Consider the following 20,507-nt stretch of genomic DNA (forward strand, 5'->3'; position numbering starts at 1 on the left):
GAAGACTCTCCTGTGTTAGTATCTGCCAGTTTGACAGAACCAGAATCGAGATCACAGACCTGGGTGCCGGCAATAAACCTTTACTCGTTCCTCTGCACCCTGCGCATGCCGACACAGCTCCCTGCTTGAGCTACAGCTATAGAGGAGGAGCAGTGGTCCGGGTACAGACCCTGTGGAGCAGGGGCTGGTGTCACTGGAGTGTCCACACAGCGGCCGGGGTTTCTGTTGGTGTGGTTGTGATTCCGTTTTGTGTCCCATTCCCTGTGCTTTAAATGTCTTCCTGCCATCCATATTGTTTACACTACATAGCGCTTTTCTGGACACTCCACTCAAAGCGCTTTACAGGTAATGGGGATCCCCTCCACCACCACCCGTGTGTAGCTCCACCTGGATGATGCAACAGCAGCCATAGTGCGCCAGAACGCTCCCCACACATCAGCTATCAGTGGGGAGGAGAGCAGAGTGATGGAGCCAATTCATAGATAAGGTAGATAGAACTCTCCTTACACTTTTCTACAAATCCTTCATTGAAAGTGTCTTAACATGCTGCTTCGCTTGTTGGTTTTTATCAACATGAGTACCAACAACTGTAACATGCTGGTAAATCAGTGAAAATAAGTGTCAAAATAATCGGGAATAATCAAATCAACTTTAGCATCCTTTACAGAGGGTGACTAAGAAAGCCAGAAGCATCAGGGAGCGTGTGTCTCAACCCCTCCATTGTGAATTCACACTTCTCCCATCTGGGAGACGCCTCTGTGCCCCCAGGTGTAAAACCCAGACTCAGGAAATCTTTCATCCCCACTGCAATCACACTCTTCAATAGTGCAGTCACTACCTTGTCTCTTTTTTCTTTTCTCCTGTAACACTTCTGTATTCTCTTCCCTTTTGAGGATGTGTATTTGTCATTGTGTTGTGTTTGACTGTGCCATAAGACACATTACCCCCAGGGGACAATAAAGCTTGAATTGAATTCCCAGTGCACCTTCCAGTCCGGGAGCCCAGGCCCGAGAGGGATCTGGGGGCTCCAGCCAGTCCAGAGATGTCGCGCTCCTGCCCTCTCCTTGCCCACAGCCAGGCCAGGGGCAGTGTGGTGGGGACACTGCTGGGACCCGAGCAGGTTAAGGACACAATCAGGGTGAAGAGCCAAAGGGGCTCTGGAATGGGGAGATTAAAGAGGGGGTGCAGGCAGTCTAGATGTCACGTCTTAAACTGCGCTGCTATTTTTATATTTCGGGGGTTAGAGATTGGCGAGTGCATTTCAAACCACAATGAAAGTAAGAGTTACTGTATACATCACAAAGTTCTTGATTAAGTCCAAATCTGTCAGTTTTTCTATAAGGAATGAATTACTGAGATTTAATAACTGGTCTGAGAACCTGGGACTGCAGTTCCCCCTTACCAGCTGTAATTCTTCACAGATCTGTAGAAGGCGCCTGTCTGACAGGCTTGCAGGAGCACTGCGCTGCGGCATTTAAAACTGCACTGAGAGGCCCAGAACCGCAGCTAACAGTCCCCTGCTGAATTCAAACTGAAGATACACACACAAAATATTCATTCAGAATTTTATTTTTCAGAATTGGATTTTAAAAACTAACCAAAAAAAAAACCTGGCTTCTAAACAACAATGAAGCAAAACAATCCATTATGTTCCACATCTTAAAATTTTTTAGCCACGCCAATATTAAAAGCAACTATAATAAATTAAAGAGAAATAAAAAGAAAACTATAAAAAAAAAACAAACATGCTTACATTGTTTGGTTAAAAAAAAAATAGAAAAAAGGTTGTGTGTCAACAACACCTGAGTGAAGTCAGACTGGCTTTAAATCTCGTTTACACACACCTGCTAGAAAACAGAAATAAAGGTCATCATTTACAATGGGCTCAACCAAGGTAACTTAACCCCCCACCCCCAACTCCTGTTACCACCTCAGGACCTCCAGTCCACCAGGGGGCTCCACCTCCAGGCCCACAGCACACCGGTCCATCAATCTGGACCCAGTGAAAATGGAAAGCCTAGAGCACCAGGGCTGGAGGAGTGGGGGCACTCTGGGACACCCGCAAACAGAGGCAATTGTAGGGGGCAACAGATCCCCCAAAATCTGCACTTATCTCAGGTCTGCTCTAACCCCTCCACCCCACTCAGCTTACTCGATACAGAAGACCTGGGGCTGCCTGTGAACGCAGGCCCACGCACACCCCTCTTCTCCCCGGTGTGTGGCGAGACAGCGGGTACAGAGCCAGCTTGTACCCCAACATCCGCAGGACTGCACTCCTGTGCAACGTGTGCTGCATTTCTCCCTCTGGAAAACCAGTTCTCTCTCTTTCATTCAAGCTTTTCTGTGCAGTTTCTTCACACCTATTTCGTCCTCAGCCTAACTGGTGCCTTATAAACCTACAACAAATCAAGAGCCAACTGTGCTCTGAAGCCCCAGGTCTTTTAAAAGCAGCAACGTAAGAAAATGTAGAAAATATATAGTTGGTAAAATAGAAACTTTTCAGTCGGCCTTCTCCTCCAGGGCAGACCTGGAGCCCGGCAGTAAGGCTGAGACAGGCGTCTGCCCTCACTCTGCTGCCCAGAGGTAGACAATCAGCTTTAATTTTTTGAATAATTGTAATTATAACAATTTCAATATTTACGAGCACTGCCTGCAGTGACCTCGCCTCAAAACAATTCTGACAACTGTTCACAACAGTTTTCATTCCTTCCAAAAAATGTACAAATTGGTCAAAAATTATTCAGTCATGTCTTCTGAATGTTCAATTTTGTAAGGTCCCTGGAATATTTTTAAACTTTATATTTAACACAATCCAACAGTAGCAATGAAAGCAGATACTTATTTTTACATAGAGACACACTGGATCCTGACCCAGACGAGGAGCCTGAGCCTGTACAACTACACACACACGCACACGACACGCCCAGGACCCAGCCACACACACCTCCCGCCCGGATTTGGGGTCACCCAAATCTGTCAGGGTCACCTCAGGATTTAGATCTTAGCGGGTAAGAAAGTAAAAACCCACTTAAAATCAGCCACAGACGAAAGTCTGTCTTTCATAACTTCTTGGAAGGACCCAGGCCACTATCTGCAGATGTGTAACCAGAAGCCCCCAGTGGGGCGTGACCCTGCCTGTGAGAGGGCAGGTCAAGTGGTCCGCTGTCCCTGTTGAACTGCAGACAAGTGGAGCCTTACAGGTACGCTGCTCGCAGGTTCAAACGTGCAGACACCCGAGTCTTAGAGACAGTGCATTAGTGCCTCTCGCCTGAAAGACTGCTCTGTCTCGGGGGCCGATTGGCTCATTACAGTTAAAGGACAGAATCTCAGAGGGCTGACGGGCTGGCCTGACCCAGCCAAGTCATACAGTACGCTCTGCAGGCTCGTTTGTGGGCTAACGTGTCCTGGTGTGGTGCAGGTGTCCGCCTCAATCCAGTACAACAGGTCTGCGAGATCGTCACTGGCCAGCCAGGCCCGGTGCTGCCGGACTGCCAGCGCTGACCAGTAGGGCCATTTCCAGTATCAAACGGGTTGTCAAGGCTGTGGGCAGAGCAACTCACTCTCCCCTTCACCTGCTGCAAATCACAAACTACAGCAGTTATACTAGAACTGCCAACAGCTCGTACTGCGCCCACAGTACCAGCCATCTCCTGCTGCAGTCAGAAAGCCTGCCCAGCACTGACCGGCACCTCTGCCCCGGTGCCACCGCAACAGCAGGGGGCGCTGCAGGCTCAGGGCGGGCTGCTTCCGAGACAGAGGGAGGCGGTGCTGCGCTGTGCCCGCAGGCCGATGCTGCCCACAAGGCAGAGAGAGTTCAGAGACAGAGACGTCCGGCAACCCCTGCTCCCGGAGATCATGCCGGCCCTGGATGTGTGGAGCTCCGTGCGGCGGTTCCCAGAGTCCCTCCCGGTTCCCTGTGGCGAAGAGGCAGAGCGCGCAGGCTGGCCCGACTTGGACAGGCGCCCCCCCTCTCCCCCTGCCCACAGCGTGTGGGCGACACTGCTACCCTCTCCGGTCCGCAGGACATCCCGGAATCCCATTCCCGGGAAACGGCACAGGTTCAGTCTGGGGGCGACCGGAGCCCCAGCCGCACGCAGAGCCCCCCCTGTCTGGCTGTGGAACGAGGGGGAGAGGGGGCTCGGGGCGGGGCGGCAACGGGGTCCGGGGCGCGCCCCTCAGAGAGCCTGGGCCCTGCCGGGGGGCCGCGCCAGCAGGGCGGGGTGGAAGTCGGGGTGACGGCGAGCGTGCTTCACCAGGTGGTCGCTGCGCATGAAGCGCTTGTTGCAGAGCGGGCAGACGAAGCGCTTCTCGCCCGTGTGCGTGCGCGTGTGCCGCGCCAGCTCGTCCGAGCGGGCGAACTTCTTGGCACAGCCGGGCCAGGTGCAGGGGAAGGGCCTCTCGCCTGGCAGGGAGAGAGAGAGAGAGTTACTCACAGCGCCACACAGTGCCCGAGAGCCGCAGCCCACTGACCCCCGACGCACACAAACCAGCCCCCTGTCAGCTGCCCAGAACTGGACTGGCCGCACTGCCCCCAGCCCGGCCAGGACATCGGCATGCTGTAACCCCAAAACAACAGCCCTGCGCCCCTCTAGCATCTGCCTATCTGTCTTTAGTACAGGAAAGGGGTTAAACAGAGGAGCAGGAGTCTCCTCCCCCGGCCTGCTGCCAAGCCCCACCTGGGGGGAGGAGGGCCGCTGTATCAGGAACTGAGCAACGGATCACCCAGATCAAACCTCAGTCACGTTTCTGCAAGGTATACGATAAACACAGACACCCCTCTGTCCCAGTCCAACCAGTTCAGCCAGTCCCAGACACCCCACGCGCGCACACGTGCCCAGCTGTCTCGGGTGTCTGGACACGCCCCCTGCGGCTCTGCCAGGTGTGCACAGGGCCTGCAGGTGCTGGAGACGCTCTGCCTGATCCCCTCCCACCAACACGTCTCCTGCTCTGCCCGCCGGCGCCACAGCCCAGACTATCGTGGACCCGCCTGGTTCTGTACAGGGAGCCGGGACTCCCAGCGCGCAGCAGCCCGATCCGCTCCAGGTATTACAGTGTGCCGCAGCTGTTGGAGTGGCAGTCCCCAGCCAGGACCCCATAAACCACCAGTTCAGGACCAGCAAGTCCAGAACTCCTGCTCAGAGTCTGCAGAGCCACAGGGGAACCCCACCCCCTCCTGCAGCGCTGAGAAGAGCCACTGAGGGGCGCTGTTCTCCTGCACACCAGCAAGCGCTGGACCCCTCTGCCTACACAGTTAATCTCCTCACACAGGGGGGGGGACAAGAGCCCTGAAGGTGCTCTAGGGTGACCCCTACAGGTCAGGACCAGTAATTACAACAAGCCCAACCACAACCCCCACCCACAACACCCCCCTCCTGCTCTACAGACACAGCGGAGCTCCAGGGAAACGAACACTCGCGCTGTGTACTGTTCCGGGAGAGACGGGCCCACGAAGGCGGAGCTCAGCGGGGGTGTCAGTCTGGTGGGGGGGGCAGCCCCCAGCGCGCCGAGCCCCTGCACCTCTTTGTCCGGCCGGACAGCGGCCGCGGGTCTTTGTCGGGCTCACGCGCTGTGGCTCGTCTTTGTGCTGCGGTGACCCCTCCACCAACACGCACCAAACACGCCTCTTCAGAAACACGAGTGGGGGTGGGCGCTCAGACGCGGCGAGACGGTAGCTCATCCCCCACCACGCCGCCGCGGCGCGATAACCGTGTCGCCCAGCAGGGAGAGGCGGGTCAGCCGCGCACAGCTCGGACCCGGGTCACCCCCACCCCGCGGAGCCACGCAGACAGCAGACACGCCGCCCGCGTCCACTACCCCCGCGAACACGGGCGCGTACCTGTGTGTGTCCGAATGTGCGCCTTCAGATGCGAGGACTTCCCGTAGACCTTGTCGCAGCCCTCGAAGGAGCAGGGGTGTCGCTTCACGGGGGAGCGGGCGAGGCCGGCGGCCGCTCTGCCCTCCGCCCCGCCCTGCTGGCCCGGGGTCGGCGTGGCGGAGTCCGACAGCGTGGTGTAGCCGCTCTCGCCGCACGACAGGCTGCCGTCCGGGTCGCCCAGCGAGGAGTTGCTGCTCTCCGAGTACGCGGACATGGGTCGGAACTTGTTGTGCAGGTCGGTGAGGATCCCGGCCACCGTCATCAGGTTCGCCCCGTCCTTCAGGGTCTCCCGAACCTCCCGGTCCTCGCTGGACCCCTCGGGCTCCCCGGGCCGCGGCGGGGGCGGGGGTCCCGCCGGCACCGGGGAGGGTCGGTGCAGCACGGGGCCGCTGGAGATGGAGACCAGGCACTCTGCGGCGAGGTAGTCCGAGTAGGCGAAGGCGGCCATGCCCGCTGCTGGCCGCGGACCCGCGGTTCCGCCTGGAATTCGCTGCTCCCGAAACTTCCGAACAGGGGGGACCCGGCCGGCCCGGTTCCGCTAGAGCTCCGCTAGGGCCCGTGCCCGAACCCGAACCGCTCCGCCCGTGCTCACGATGAAAGCCGCGATCGCGGGGCCCCGGCTCACCTCCCGGACACGCACTTCCACGCTACCCGCGCTGCTCCGTCTGGCTCTCGTGCAGCCGGGCGGCCGCTTATTGTGTCGCCTCCCGAGCGCGGCCGGCGCGAGACCCCGCCCCCTCGCCTGCGCTCGCGGACCCGTCACGCCCGGGGACGCCGCGTGACGCGCCTGCACCGGCTGCGGGGGGAAGCGAGTGGGCGAGTGGGAGAGGACAGGCGGCGGATCCGGTTTCTGAGCTCCAGCTCGCTTGGTTATTGGCGCCTGTCTGTGCCCCTTTCTCTCCTGCTCGTTTCCGGTCGGAGCGGAGAGGCTGTCCCCGCCACGCCGCGCCCCGCCCCGGCTTCGTGACCAGCAGTGCGTGGGAGTGTCGCTGAAGGTGCGCTGGGAAACTCACAGCCGGCCGAGTTTCGTGTGTTTTGTTTACGTCACTTAGGGAAAAAAAAAGACACAGAGACTCACAGAGGGTGCGCCGTGCTCGCGCGGGTGGGTGGCACGAGGCGGGAGCGAGAGGCAGAGGAGATCGACACGCGTGTGCAATCCCGCAGCCGACACGCACAGGCCCGCGTGTCGCGGAACAAACAAATACGGGCCGTGAACACTGTACGAGCCCCCAGCGGGACCCACCGTGGACATAAACAGGGAATTGTCACGACACCCCTCACTGACACCCCCTCACTGACACACCTCACCCTCCACACAACACCCCTCACTGACACCCCCTCACCCCCCCACAACACCCCTCACTGACACCCCTCACTGACACACAACACCCTCACTGACACCCCTCACTGACCCCCACACAACACCCCTCACTGACACACCTCACCCTCCACACAAAACCCCTCACTGACACCCCTCACCCTCCACACAACACCCTCACTGACCCCCACACAACACCCCTCACTGACACACCTCACCCCAACACAACACCCCTCACTGACACAACTCACCCCCACACAACACCCCTCACTGACACACCTCACCCCAACACAACACCCCTCACTGACACAACTCACCCCCACACAACACCCCTCACTGACACACCTCACCCCAACACAACACCCCTCACTGACACAACTCACCCCCACACAACACCCCTCACTGACACCCCCTCACCCCCCCACAACACCCCTCACTGACCCCCACACAACACCCCTCACTGACACACCTCACCCTCCACACAACACCCCTCACTGACACAACTCACCCCCCCACAACACCCCTCACTGACACAACTCACCCCCCCACAACACCCCTCACTGACACCCCCTCACCCCCCCACAACACCCCTCACTGACACCCCCTCACCCTCCACACAACACCCCTCACTGACACCCCTCACCCTCCACACAACACCCCTCACTGACACACCTCACCCTCCACACAACACCCCTCACTGACACACCTCACCCTCCACACAACACCCCTCACTGACACAACTCACCCCAACACAACACCCCTCACTGACACACCTCACCCCCCCACAACACCCCTCACTGACACACCTCACCCCCACACAACACCCTCACTGACACCCCCTCACCCTCCACACAACACCCCTCACTGACACACCTCACCCTCCACACAACACCCCTCACTGACACACCTCACCCTCCACACAACACCCCTCACTGACACCCCTCACCCTCCACACAACACCCCTCACTGACACACCTCACCCCCACACAACACCCCTCACTGACACCCCTCACCCTCCACACAACACCCCTCACTGACACACCTCACCCCCACACAACACCCTCACTGACACCCCCTCACCCTCCACACAACACCCCTCACTGACACCCCTCACCCCCACACAACACCCCTCACTGACACCCCTCACCCTCCACACAACACCCCTCACTGACACCCCTCACCCTCCACACAACACCCCTCACTGACACCCCTCACCCTCCACACAACACCCCTCACTGACACCCCCTCACTGACACCCCTCACTGACACACCTCACCCTCCACACAACACCCCTCACTGACACAACTCACCCCCACACAACACCCCTCACTGACACACAACACCCTCACTGACACACAACACCCTCACTGACACCCCCTCACCCTCCACACAACACCCCTCACTGACACCCCTCACCCTCCACACAACACCCCTCACTGACACCCCCTCACTGACACCCCTCACCCCCACACAACACCCCTCACTGACACACAACACCCCTCACTGACACACCCTCACTGACACACAACACCCCTCACTGACACCCCTCACCCTCCACACAACACCCCTCACTGACACACCTCACCCCAACACAACACCCCTCACTGACACAACTCACCCCCACACAACACCCCTCACTGACACACCTCACCCCAACACAACACCCCTCACTGACACAACTCACCCCCACACAACACCCCTCACTGACACCCCTCACCCTCCACACAACACCCCTCACTGACACACCTCACCCTCCACACAACACCCCTCACTGACACACCTCACCCTCCACACAACACCCCTCACTGACACAACTCACCCCAACACAACACCCCTCACTGACACACCTCACCCCCCCACAACACCCCTCACTGACACACCTCACCCCCACACAACACCCCTCACTGACACCCCTCACCCTCCACACAACACCCCTCACTGACACCCCTCACCCTCCACACAACACCCCTCACTGACACCCCCTCACTGACACCCCTCACCCCCACACAACACCCCTCACTGACACCCCTCACCCTCCACACAACACCCCTCACTGACACACCTCACCCCAACACAACACCCCTCACTGACACACCTCACCCTCCACACAACACCCCTCACTGACACAACTCACCCCCACACAACACCCCTCACTGACACACAACACCCTCACTGACACACAACACCCTCACTGACACCCCCTCACCCTCCACACAACACCCCTCACTGACACCCCTCACCCTCCACACAACACCCCTCACTGACACCCCCTCACTGACACCCCTCACCCCCACACAACACCCCTCACTGACACCCCTCACCCTCCACACAACACCCCTCACTGACACACCTCACCCCAACACAACACCCCTCACTGACACAACTCACCCCCACACAACACCCCTCACTGACACACCTCACCCCAACACAACACCCCTCACTGACACAACTCACCCCCACACAACACCCCTCACTGACACCCCTCACCCTCCACACAACACCCCTCACTGACACACCTCACCCTCCACACAACACCCCTCACTGACACAACTCACCCCCACACAACACCCCTCACTGACACACAACACCCTCACTGACACACAACACCCTCACTGACACCCCCTCACCCTCCACACAACACCCCTCACTGACACCCCTCACCCTCCACACAACACCCCTCACTGACACCCCCTCACTGACACCCCTCACCCCCACACAACACCCCTCACTGACACCCCTCACCCTCCACACAACACCCCTCACTGACACAACTCACCCCCACACAACACCCCTCACTGACACACCTCACCCCAACACAACACCCCTCACTGACACAACTCACCCCCACACAACACCCCTCACTGACACACCTCACCCCAACACAACACCCCTCACTGACACAACTCACCCCCACACAACACCCCTCACTGACACCCCTCACCCTCCACACAACACCCCTCACTGACACACCTCACCCTCCACACAACACCCCTCACTGACACAACTCACCCCAACACAACACCCCTCACTGACACACCTCACCCCCCCACAACACCCCTCACTGACACCCCTCACCCTCCACACAACACCCCTCACTGACACCCCTCACCCTCCACACAACACCCCTCACTGACACACCTCACCCTCCACACAACACCCCTCACTGACACCCCCTCACTGACACACAACACCCTCACTGACACCCCTCACCCTCCACACAACACCCCTCACTGACACACCTCACCCTCCACACAACACCCCTCACTGACACACCTCACCCCCACACAACACCCCTCACTGACACACCCTCACTGACACACAACACCCCTCACTGACACCCCCTCACTGACACACAACACCCCTCACTGACACCCCTCACCCTCCACACAACACCCCTCACTGACACACCTCACCCTCCACACAACACCCCTCACTGACACACCTCACCCCCACACAACACCCCTCACTGACACACCCTCACTGACACACAACACCCCTCACTGACACCCCCTCACTGACACCCCCTCACCCTCCACACAACACCCCTCACTGACACCCCTCACCCTCCACACAACACCCTCACTGACCCCCACACAACACCCCTCACTGACACACAACACCCCTCACTGACACACCCTCACTGACACCCCTTACCCCCTCACTGACACACCTCACCCCCACACAACACCCCTCACTGACACACCTCACCCCCACACAACACCCCTCACTGACACCCCTCACCCTCCACACAACACCCCTCACTGACACACCTCACCCCCACACAACACCCCTCACTGACACACCCTCACTGACACACAACACCCCTCACTGACACCCCTCACCCTCCACACAACACCCCTCACTGACACCCCCTCACCCTCCACACAACACCCCTCACTGACACACCTCACCCTCCACACAACACCCCTCACTGACACACCTCACCCTCCACACAACACCCCTCACTGACACACCTCACCCTCCACACAACACCCCCTCACTGACACCCCCTCACTGACACACAACACCCTCACTGACACCCCTCACTGACACACAACACCCCTCACTGACACCCCCTCACTAACACCCCCCTCTCCACTCAAAGTGCTGTACAGGTAACGGGGGTCCCCTTCACACCCACCTGTTGACGCGCCAGTCCGCTCCTCACCCCAGCTCTCGGCGGGGAGGAGAGCAGAGGTCTGGGTCCTGGCTGGCTAGACAGGACAGGGAACAAAGACACACTTGCCTGGCAGGGCTGAGCCCACAGTCTGCAGCGAAGCAGGACAGTGATGCCAACCCATCTGTGTGGATAAGCCCACTGAGTCCACTCCTGTCAACTCGGAGCAGGCAGACACACAGGCTGTATTGTTGTAATTAAAGCAAGCAGATAATTGCAGTCTCTTTGTTACTCATGATTGTTGCGTCCATCTGTCACTCCCTCCCCCACCAGGCATGTAGCTCCGCCCTCGCTGCACTAATTAAACATTAATTCCATTAGCCATCTTCAGCCAGATCTGTAATCTGCAGCACAGCTCGAATCACTGCCCAAGACTTGGGTCCTCACCACACTGTCCAGATCTCGCCTGCAGTTCTCACACGCTCGTTGCTCTCTCTGACCCCACTACCCCGCTCAGGAGAGGAGCAGGGGAGATCCAGGCCCATCTCTTATCCCAGCACTGCCACAGAGCCGGGCTGTACACTCCACTCAGACGCTCACTCCAATCACAACAATCGATCCAGGAATCAATCAAGGCCAGTGAGCCGCAGGGTGAAGAAGATGTCCAGTTTTATTGCTCCTGTTGCAGCAGGGCAGGGTTCATGTGTACAGACAGTGACACCCCCATCCCCCCACAGAGCTCTCTGGCCCCAGAAATACACCTCAACTCATCTTTCACTCTTTATTCATTGGCATCTCTGTAACATCGTTTCTGGAAAAGGAAATTAAAGGTTTTGAATAAGTTTGCATTTTCTCTTTGTAAACTAAATTTTACAAATCAAAAATATCAACAAAGAATGAATGGATACAGTAAAACACAGCAACCCCCCACCCCCAAGTCCTGTCATAGGACATAAATCAATATGGAACAGTACATACACATCTGTGATTATAAAATAAAGAGAAAGAAACAATTCTACTTGTAAAAAGGGTCAGACTAGTCCTTTGCCCATGTCTGCATCTCTACCCCAAATTTGCAGCTCTCTCTCCCCGTCTCCTCTTGAACCCTGAACCTGACACCAGGGGGTTTCATTATCAGAGTTGTCCAGCCAGTCCCTTTAATCCCAGGACTCCACTGGACTCCCAGTGGTTGTGTTAGAATCCGAGATGGGCTTGTTGCCGTGACTGCAGCCCACCCCAAAGCAGCTGATTGCACCCCAGAATCCGTGAGGACCCCCAGAACCCCGGGGCCCCACAAGAGCAGCCAAGGAGCTGGTCAGTTATGGAGCATTTGGGGTTTGAATCCTAACTTGTAAGTCAGCAGCCTGACCCCCGCAGTGACCAGGAGTAGCCTAGGTCAGCAGTTCACCTGCAGGTGGGTATCGCTATTTTAATTATTCCCCCCGTTTCATTTTGGGCTTCAATATTGCAAAAGATCAAGCCTGAGGCACACAGACAGCCCAGAAGAATTCAGCACTTTGTTACAGCTCCCTACTGGCTTGGGCCAGGAGTGTAACTGCTTGAACACTGTGCACCAGTTAGCCTGTAGAAATGTGCCCCTTATTAAAATTCCCCAAAACACTGTTTCCATGCGACTGTAAACACGCCTGACTGCTAAAAGTAGACAACAGCAGCCCAGTCAGGTTTGTGGGCATGACTTAAAGTGGGAAAATCAACTGATTAAAACGATTAAAAAGTGTTAAACCAGTCCCAGCAGGGTTAAATTACACTGGTGATTTGATGCAGGTATCTCCTGCACTTATCCAAAAGAGCCCCAACCCATCAGTTTGTACATGTCATCATGAAAACTGAAATTTCTAAAGTCCTGGAACAATTTAACTGAGAGTTTTGTAAAATTAAGAGATCAAATGCTGTACAAATCTTGACCTAAAAAAACAGAATGTCCTTAACTGAACAAATCACTTTCATGATTCCATAAGGGTTCCTTGCGAGGACGAGGTGATTTAGGGAGACCTCTAAACCCCAGGACTGGCCCAGTCACACGGAGACCGCTTGCCCGGCGATCTGCAAAGCTGGACGGTCCCAATGTGACCAGGCCACCTGCCTGTCCCGCCAACTCGGCTGTTTCAGATTAGTGTTCTCTGCCAGTGAGTCCAGTCCTGTCCGTCCATCCGTCCGGTCCGTCGCCTGTCCTGTCCGTGTGCTGGTGTGAGTCAGGACGTCCCCCCCGGCCACAGTCCTGCTGCAGACGCTGAGGGAGTCTTGAAATGCTCTCCTGCCTGCAGCAACCCGAAACTCAGCAGACAGAGGTGGGTTTGCGCCAGACAGGCAGCGCTGTGTAGAGGGTACGGGCTGAAGATCCGCTGCCTCCAGACCCAGTAACCACAGGGGTGGTGCAGCTGGGAGGTAGGGCTGAGCTCTGGGACAGCCATGCAAAACCAGAAGAGTGCCCCCCTGTGGCCTCCCACTGCCCCAGACACCTCAGCCACCAGTCAGCTACTCAGGTAACGAAGAGATGGCTGTTCCGATTTCCACTCCACCGAAGCTCTGACTCCCGTTAGCAATTAAGCAATTAAGACTTGACTGCGCAGCGGGCTGGGAGCCTACAGGCCCTAGGCGCCTGCCCTGCCCTATGGCTGCACGGCCTCCTTTTACCAGGAGAAGAAAACCAGGCCTGGCCGCAAAGCTCTCCCACATGGCCCCGGGCCCAACATGAAACACAGACCCTCTCCGCCGTCCAGATCCTCTTGGGATTTCCTCCCCGCTGTCTGTTCGGAGGAGAGGACAGGGCGGGCCGTCCGTCTCTGTGCTGGGACCGAGAGGGCCTCTTCCCTCACTGCGGGTAACGCCAATCCCCGGTGGGAATCACTCCCCAAACCCTGACCTCACCGCGCTCTCTGGTCAGGAGGGACTGAGGAAGGAGACTGCGAGGGACAGACCGGGAGGCACCACAGGACTGGGGATGGGGACAGCGCAGAGCTCTCCCCTATGCGAGGTTGGGAGAGAGAGAAGATCGACACGGAGACAGAGGAAGAGAATGAGGGGGAGGCACAGGGCTAGAGATAACAGGGAGGGAATAAGGCCAGTGGACAGGACAGACAGGACAAACAGACAAGCAGCCACCGAGAAAGAGACCCACACTGACAGAGAGCACAAGGGTGGGTGGAATCGGTCATGCTGGTCACCCAGGTTGCATGGAGGTCAGGAGTCGGGGGTCAGGGGTCGGGGGTCAGCTGCTGGCTGGCCCAGTCTTGGCCAGGGGCGATGTCAGGCGTGCTGCCCAGCCAGGTCGTGGCTTATGAAGCGGCGCAGGCGCTCCAGGTACTGGCTGTACAGTTCGATGTCGTTGTGCCCGGCGCCCTCCACCCACAGCGGCTCCACGGCCTTGGGGCAGCGCTCGAACAGCGCCAGCCCGTGCGAGAAATCGATCACCTCGTCCTCCGTGCCGTGGATGATGAGCACCGGGGAGGTGATCTTCGACACCTTCTCGATACTAGAGACGAGGAGGAGGGAGAGGAGGAAAGGGCTTAAGATTGTAGAAGACAGCACACGTGCAGCTCTGTTACGTCTGCTCCACATCGTGGAACCGAAAGAAGAACTGATGCAGGATTTAAAAAACCTCATTAACCCTCTATCTAACCTATTTATCCAGCACAGCCTATCCCAGCAAACAGGCACAAGGCAGGGTACACTCTTGACATGTCGTCTTTCCATCACAGGGCACACACAGACACTCACACCAGGGCCAGTTTACCCAGAAGCCAATCAACCCACCAGCATGTCTGTAGACTGAAGGAAGAAACTGGAGCACCCAGAGTAAACCCACATAAACACGACTCCACACAGACAGCACCCCAGGTCCAGAACTGAGCTCATGGCACCAGCGCTGCAAGGCAGCAATGCTCACCACTGCGCCATCTTGCTGCCCATCCTTGTCAATCCTTAACAGAGCTGACAGAATAAATAACCATCACTTGGTATTTAAAGACCAGCTGAAGCGATCGCTGGGGCGGAAGGGGGTACTCACTTGGGGAAGGCGTCGAAGCAGTAGGTCTTCTTGGTGTCGGGGAACGCCACCCTCATGCCCGAGGTGAGGGGCGAGTGCAGGATGACGGCGGCGCACTCGTACCGCGAGGCCAGATCCACGGTGGGCACGGTGCCGATGCTCTGCCCGTACAGGATGATGTTCTCTGGGCTGATGCCGTACCTGCGGAGACCCACAGAGCTTGGAACGAGCTGAGGGAAGAACAGTGCGCGGGGTGGGGGGGCAGCAGTAAGGGGGGTTGGTGGTGTGGTGGGCTCGCAGGTCATGTGATCAGCCGAGAATGGCGCTCACCGCGTCCGCAGGGCCTGCCAGGCGGCGTCGATGTCCGCGTACAGGTTCTTCTCCGAGGGCTTCCCTGTACTCACGCCGTAGCCGGAATAGTCATAGGAGAAGATGTTGCAGTTGATGCGGGTTCCCAGGCCGATGTAGAAACTGCTCATCTGGCCCAGGTCCACAGCATTGCCATGGGAGAACAGCACCGTGAACCTGGAGGGAGAGGGGAGACAGGCAAGCAGAGAAAACCGTCAGTGGGAGACTTGAGGGCAGTATCTCGGTTACACACGTTGTGCACGCATTCACATGAAGCAGTTCATGCAAAAGTGTCACTGTCTGTGGTTTTCAATTTGCCTACAGCTACCCAGACACCGTAGGAGCAAGATGTGCATCTGCAGCGGAGGCGCAGGGTGTGTACCTGGAACTGGGGGGTGCTTACCTGGCAGTGGGGGCGCAGCGGATGTACATGCAGCCCACCCTGTTGCCGCGGCTGGAGCGCGTCAGGAACACCTCCGTGCCGTCCAGCTCCCGCTGGGAATATTGGAACTCTGCGCGCTCTGTCAGGTGCAGTTTCCAGCGCGAGACACCCTCCCCGCCGCCGCCACCGCCCCCCCCGCCGCCGCCGCCTCCCCCGCTGCCGGCGCCTCCCACCCGGGAACGCAGCCCAGACACCCCCAGGGTGCTGGTGGCCCCCACACTGGCCTCCAGGTCAGGCAGCAGGGCATAGGTGGGCTCAGGGGGCAGGAAGGCCAGCTTGGCGGCGATGCGGCTGGGGCAGGGGGGGCAGCAGAACAGGCAGCACAGCTCGCTGACGGACAGCCCGTTCATGGCCCTGCAGGACAAAGCACAGTACTCAGGACACACTGTGGTCAGGGCTGGCCACTGGACAGCAGTGCAGGACAGTGTGGTAGCTGTGCACAAGTACTGTACAGTACAGTACAATACAGTATACTGTACACCAGTACTGTACACACAGTACTGTACAGTACTGTACAGTACAGTATACTGTACACCAGCACTCCACAGTGTAGAACAGTACAGTACACTATACAGCAGTGCAGGATGGTGTGGTAACTGTGCACACAATACTGTACAGTACAATACAGTATACTGTACACCAGCACTCCACAGTGTAGAACAGTACAGTACACTATACAGCAGTGCACGACAGTGTGGTAACTGTGCACACAGTACTGTACAGTACAATACAGTATACTGTACACCAGCACTCCACAGTGTAGAACAGTACAGTACACTATACACCAGTGCGGGACAGTGTGGTAACTGTGCACACAGTACAGTACAGTATACTGTACACCAATACTCCACAGTGTAGAACAGTACAGTACACTATACACCAGTGCGGGACAGTGTGGTAACTGTACACACAGTACTGTACAGTACAGTATACTGTACACCAGTACTCCACAGTGTAGAACAGTACAGTACACTATACAGTATACTGAGTACAGTGTGGTAACTGTGCACACAGTACTGTACAGTACAGCAGTGCAGGACGGTGCAGGACGGTGTGGTAACTGTACACACAGTACTGTAGAGTACAGTATACTGTACACCAGTACTCCACAGTGTAGAACAGTACAGTACACTATACACCAGTGCAGGACGGTGTGGTAACTGTGACCACAATACTGTACAGTACAGTATACTGTACACCAGCACTCCACAGTGTAGAACAGTACAGTACACTATACACCAGTGCGGGACAGTGTGGTAACTGTACACACAGTACTGTACAGTACAGTATACTGTACACCAGCACTCCACAGTGTAGAACAGTACAGTACACTATACACCAGTGCGGGACAGTGTGGTAACTGTACACACAGTACTGTAGAGTACAGTATACTGTACACCAGTACTCCACAGTGTAGAACAGTACAGTACACTATACAGTATACTGAGTACAGTGTGGTAACTGTGCACACAGTACTGTACAGTACAGCAGTGCAGGACGGTGTGGTAACTGTACACACAGTACTGTAGAGTACAGTATACTGTACACCAGTACTCCACAGTGTAGAACAGTACAGTACACTATACACCAGTGTGGGACAGTGTGGTAACTGTGCACACAGTACAGTACAGTATACTGTACACCAGTACTCCACAGTGTAGAATAGTACAGTACACTATACAGCAGTGCAGGACGGTGTGGTAACTGTACACACAGTACTGTACAGTACAGTATACTGTACACCAATACTCCACAGTGTAGAACAGTACAGTACACCATACAGCAATGCGGGACAGTGTGGTAACTGTGCACACAGTACTGTACAGTACTGTACAGTACAGTATACTGTACAGCAGCACTCCACAGTGTAGAACAGTACAGTACACTATACACCAGTGCGGGACAGTGTGGTAACTGTGCGTACAGTACAGTACAGTACAATACAGTATACTGTACACCAGTACTCCACAGTGTAGAACAGTACAGTACACTATACAGCAGTGCCAGACAGTGTGGTAAGTGTGCACACAATACTGTACAGTACAGTATACTGTACACCAGCACTCCACAGTGTAGAACAGTACAGTACACTATAGAGCAGTGCACGACAGTGTGGTAACTGTGCACACAGTACTGTACAGTACAGTATACTGTACACCAGTACTCCACAGTGTAGAAAAGTACAGGACACTATACAGCAGTGCAGGACAGTGTGGTAACTGTGTACACAGTACTGTACAGTACAGTATACTGTACACCAGTACTTCACAGTGTAGAACAGTACAGTACACTATACAGCAGTGCAGGACCATGTGGTAACTGTACACACAGTACTGTAGAGAACAGTATACTGTACACCAGCACTCCACAGTGTAGAACAGTACAGTACACTATACAGCAGTGCACGACAGTGTGGTAACTGTGCACACAGTACTGTACAGTACAGTACAATACAGTATACTGTACACCAGCACTCCACAGTGTAGAAAAGTACAGGACACTATACAGCAGTGCAGGACGGTGTGGTAACTGTGCACACAGTACCGTACAGTACAGTACAGTATACTGTACACCAGTACTCCACAGTGTAGAACAGTACAGGACACTATACAGCAGTGCAGGACGGTGTGGTAACTGTGTACAGTTAATTACCTGGTGTTATTTCCGCAGGAGACTCTACAAAAACCCCGTGAAAGACAGCGCGCGAGCAAGAACGTCCCGAGAGGCGCAGCATGAACCCCAGTCCGGCTCGCGGATATACGGGGCTCCGTCACTCGCAGCGGGTCCTACTGGGCAGTGTCGTGGGGACTGGTCCACACCGGAGCCATTGTTTCAAGACCGACTGGCGGTGGCGACAGGGAAGACACGCCGGGCTTCGGCTGCGGTGTCGAAATTAACATCCAATTCTACTCGTCCAACCCTAACCGGTCCGCGGATGGCGGAGATCCCGCACGGTTTCCCGCAACCGAATCGCAAACTAAAACAACACGCGGATTGATTAAAAGTGATTTATGCTACAGCGATAACGAAAAAAAACGGCAAAATAATATCAATTTAGAAACAAACACTGCACACGTCTGGTGTCCAGGCGAAGCAGAACCGGCGGGCCGTCAGACACCGAGTCGAAGCGCGATGCTGCTCCAGGTCTGTGATACAAACATGGAGACGCGGGACGAGCAGCCCTTCCCGTCCACACGGCGACACAGACCCAGAATCCCGGCACCAGGGTTATTTCGTACAGAATTTCATTTCTCCTTCTTCACTCCTGCGCCGCCGTCACCGGATGTGACGCAACCAGGACGTGACGGAAGGAGGCTCCGCTGCACGGGAACAGAGTCCGTCTCGCGGCTGCCGGGGCTGATCGGGGCAGGTGAACGGGAGTCTAATCCGGTTAACGGAAATGCTCCGCAAATGTTTACACTGGGGAGTCAAGACAGCTTGGTCGGACAGAGAACTGGAAACAGACAGGGGGTCTCCTGGCTCCACTGTACCCTTCCGTTACCCTGTATCCCCGATTCCTGACTGTCGCAGTAACGGGGGGACACGGTCCGACCCCCATGAGTAGAAAAATAAAAGTCCCTTCCTCAGCCGGCACAATGCTTTCCGTCATGACCAAAAATGGACTTTTGTTAAGTCATGAGACCCTTCACACTCCGTGTTAGCAAAAAGATGATAGAAAGAGGAAGAGGAGATACTTGTCCGCATATAGCGCCAACCTGAACAGCACTGCTTCACTGTATAATGTTTCTTTATTAGCCCTATACAATTTCTTGCATTAGAAATTCGTCTTTTCGCATACCACAGCTTTTTCTCCAAGGAGACAAAGACACACAGAAAGGGAGAGAAGCTTGGGGTCAGAGCACAGGGTCAGCCATTGTACGACGCCCCTGGAGCAGTTGGGGTGAAGGGCCTTGCTCAGGGGCCCAATGGAGTAGGATTCCTCTGCCGGCCGCGGGATTTGAACCGGCAACCTTTCAGTCACAGACGCAGATCCTTAGCCACAGAGACACCGTGGCACCCTCTCCTAGGGCCGTGTACAGATTAAAAAGCAATGACGCAATAAGAAAACAATATCGGTGTTAAAAACCAGGCCAGCTTTCTTCAGAACAAAACAATTGTTAGTTTTAATTGGGTGGTCTGATACATGGCAGGTAGGGAGAGCAGGAGAAGAGGAGAGACAGCAGGGATACCTAGGGGGTGAGGGGAGCTGATTCACACCTCCAGCATAAACAGATCACCCGAGATACCCAACACCACGGAAACTGCAGAGGCTGAGGCAGAGAGAGAACATCTGTCTCCTGATCAGCATCTCCGCAGCATCTTGGTTCAGGGAGTTCAGCTTTCGTGAACATGTATCGCCTACATTCGAGAGCAGCGACAGGCTCACACGCACAAACAGGC

General features: G+C 56.0%; 2 protein-coding genes across 4 annotated transcripts; both read right to left on the minus strand.

Annotated features, from left to right (window-relative positions):
- Nucleotides 1-1,553: 1,553 nt before the first annotated feature.
- On the minus strand, nucleotides 1,554-11,505 carry zgc:153115 (C2H2-type zinc finger protein). Of its 2 annotated transcripts, XM_006640087.3 has the most exons (3): nucleotides 11,335-11,505; nucleotides 5,837-6,922; nucleotides 1,554-4,402 (listed from the first exon to the last, which is right to left on the minus strand). In XM_006640087.3, the coding sequence occupies exons 2-3, from the start codon at nucleotides 6,321-6,323 to the stop codon at nucleotides 4,176-4,178; spliced, it is 714 nt and encodes a 237-aa protein (XP_006640150.2). In that variant the 5' UTR covers nucleotides 6,324-6,922; nucleotides 11,335-11,505; the 3' UTR covers nucleotides 1,554-4,175. The 2 variants fall into 2 exon arrangements, with proteins under 2 accessions (XP_006640150.2, XP_069042300.1); XM_069186199.1 differs by lacking the exon at nucleotides 11,335-11,505 and having other exon boundaries at nucleotides 5,837-7,052.
- A 1,565-nt stretch (nucleotides 11,506-13,070) lies between these two features.
- LOC102689430 (abhydrolase domain containing 17A, depalmitoylase) lies at nucleotides 13,071-19,425 on the minus strand. 2 transcript variants are annotated; one of them, XM_069186198.1, is made up of 5 exons: nucleotides 18,759-19,425; nucleotides 16,068-16,460; nucleotides 15,647-15,841; nucleotides 15,338-15,517; nucleotides 13,071-14,803 (listed from the first exon to the last, which is right to left on the minus strand). In XM_069186198.1, exons 2-5 carry the CDS (start codon nucleotides 16,454-16,456, stop codon nucleotides 14,578-14,580), a joined length of 990 nt encoding a protein of 329 aa, XP_069042299.1. In that variant the 5' UTR covers nucleotides 16,457-16,460; nucleotides 18,759-19,425; the 3' UTR covers nucleotides 13,071-14,577. The 2 variants fall into 2 exon arrangements, with proteins under 2 accessions (XP_069042299.1, XP_015221129.2); XM_015365643.2 differs by having other exon boundaries at nucleotides 19,346-19,409.
- Between the last annotated feature and the right edge of the window lie 1,082 nt (nucleotides 19,426-20,507).

The sequence above is a fragment of the Lepisosteus oculatus genome, chromosome 29 (assembly GCF_040954835.1).
Source record: "Lepisosteus oculatus isolate fLepOcu1 chromosome 29, fLepOcu1.hap2, whole genome shotgun sequence".
NCBI classification, from domain to species: Eukaryota; Metazoa; Chordata; class Actinopteri; order Semionotiformes; family Lepisosteidae; genus Lepisosteus; species Lepisosteus oculatus.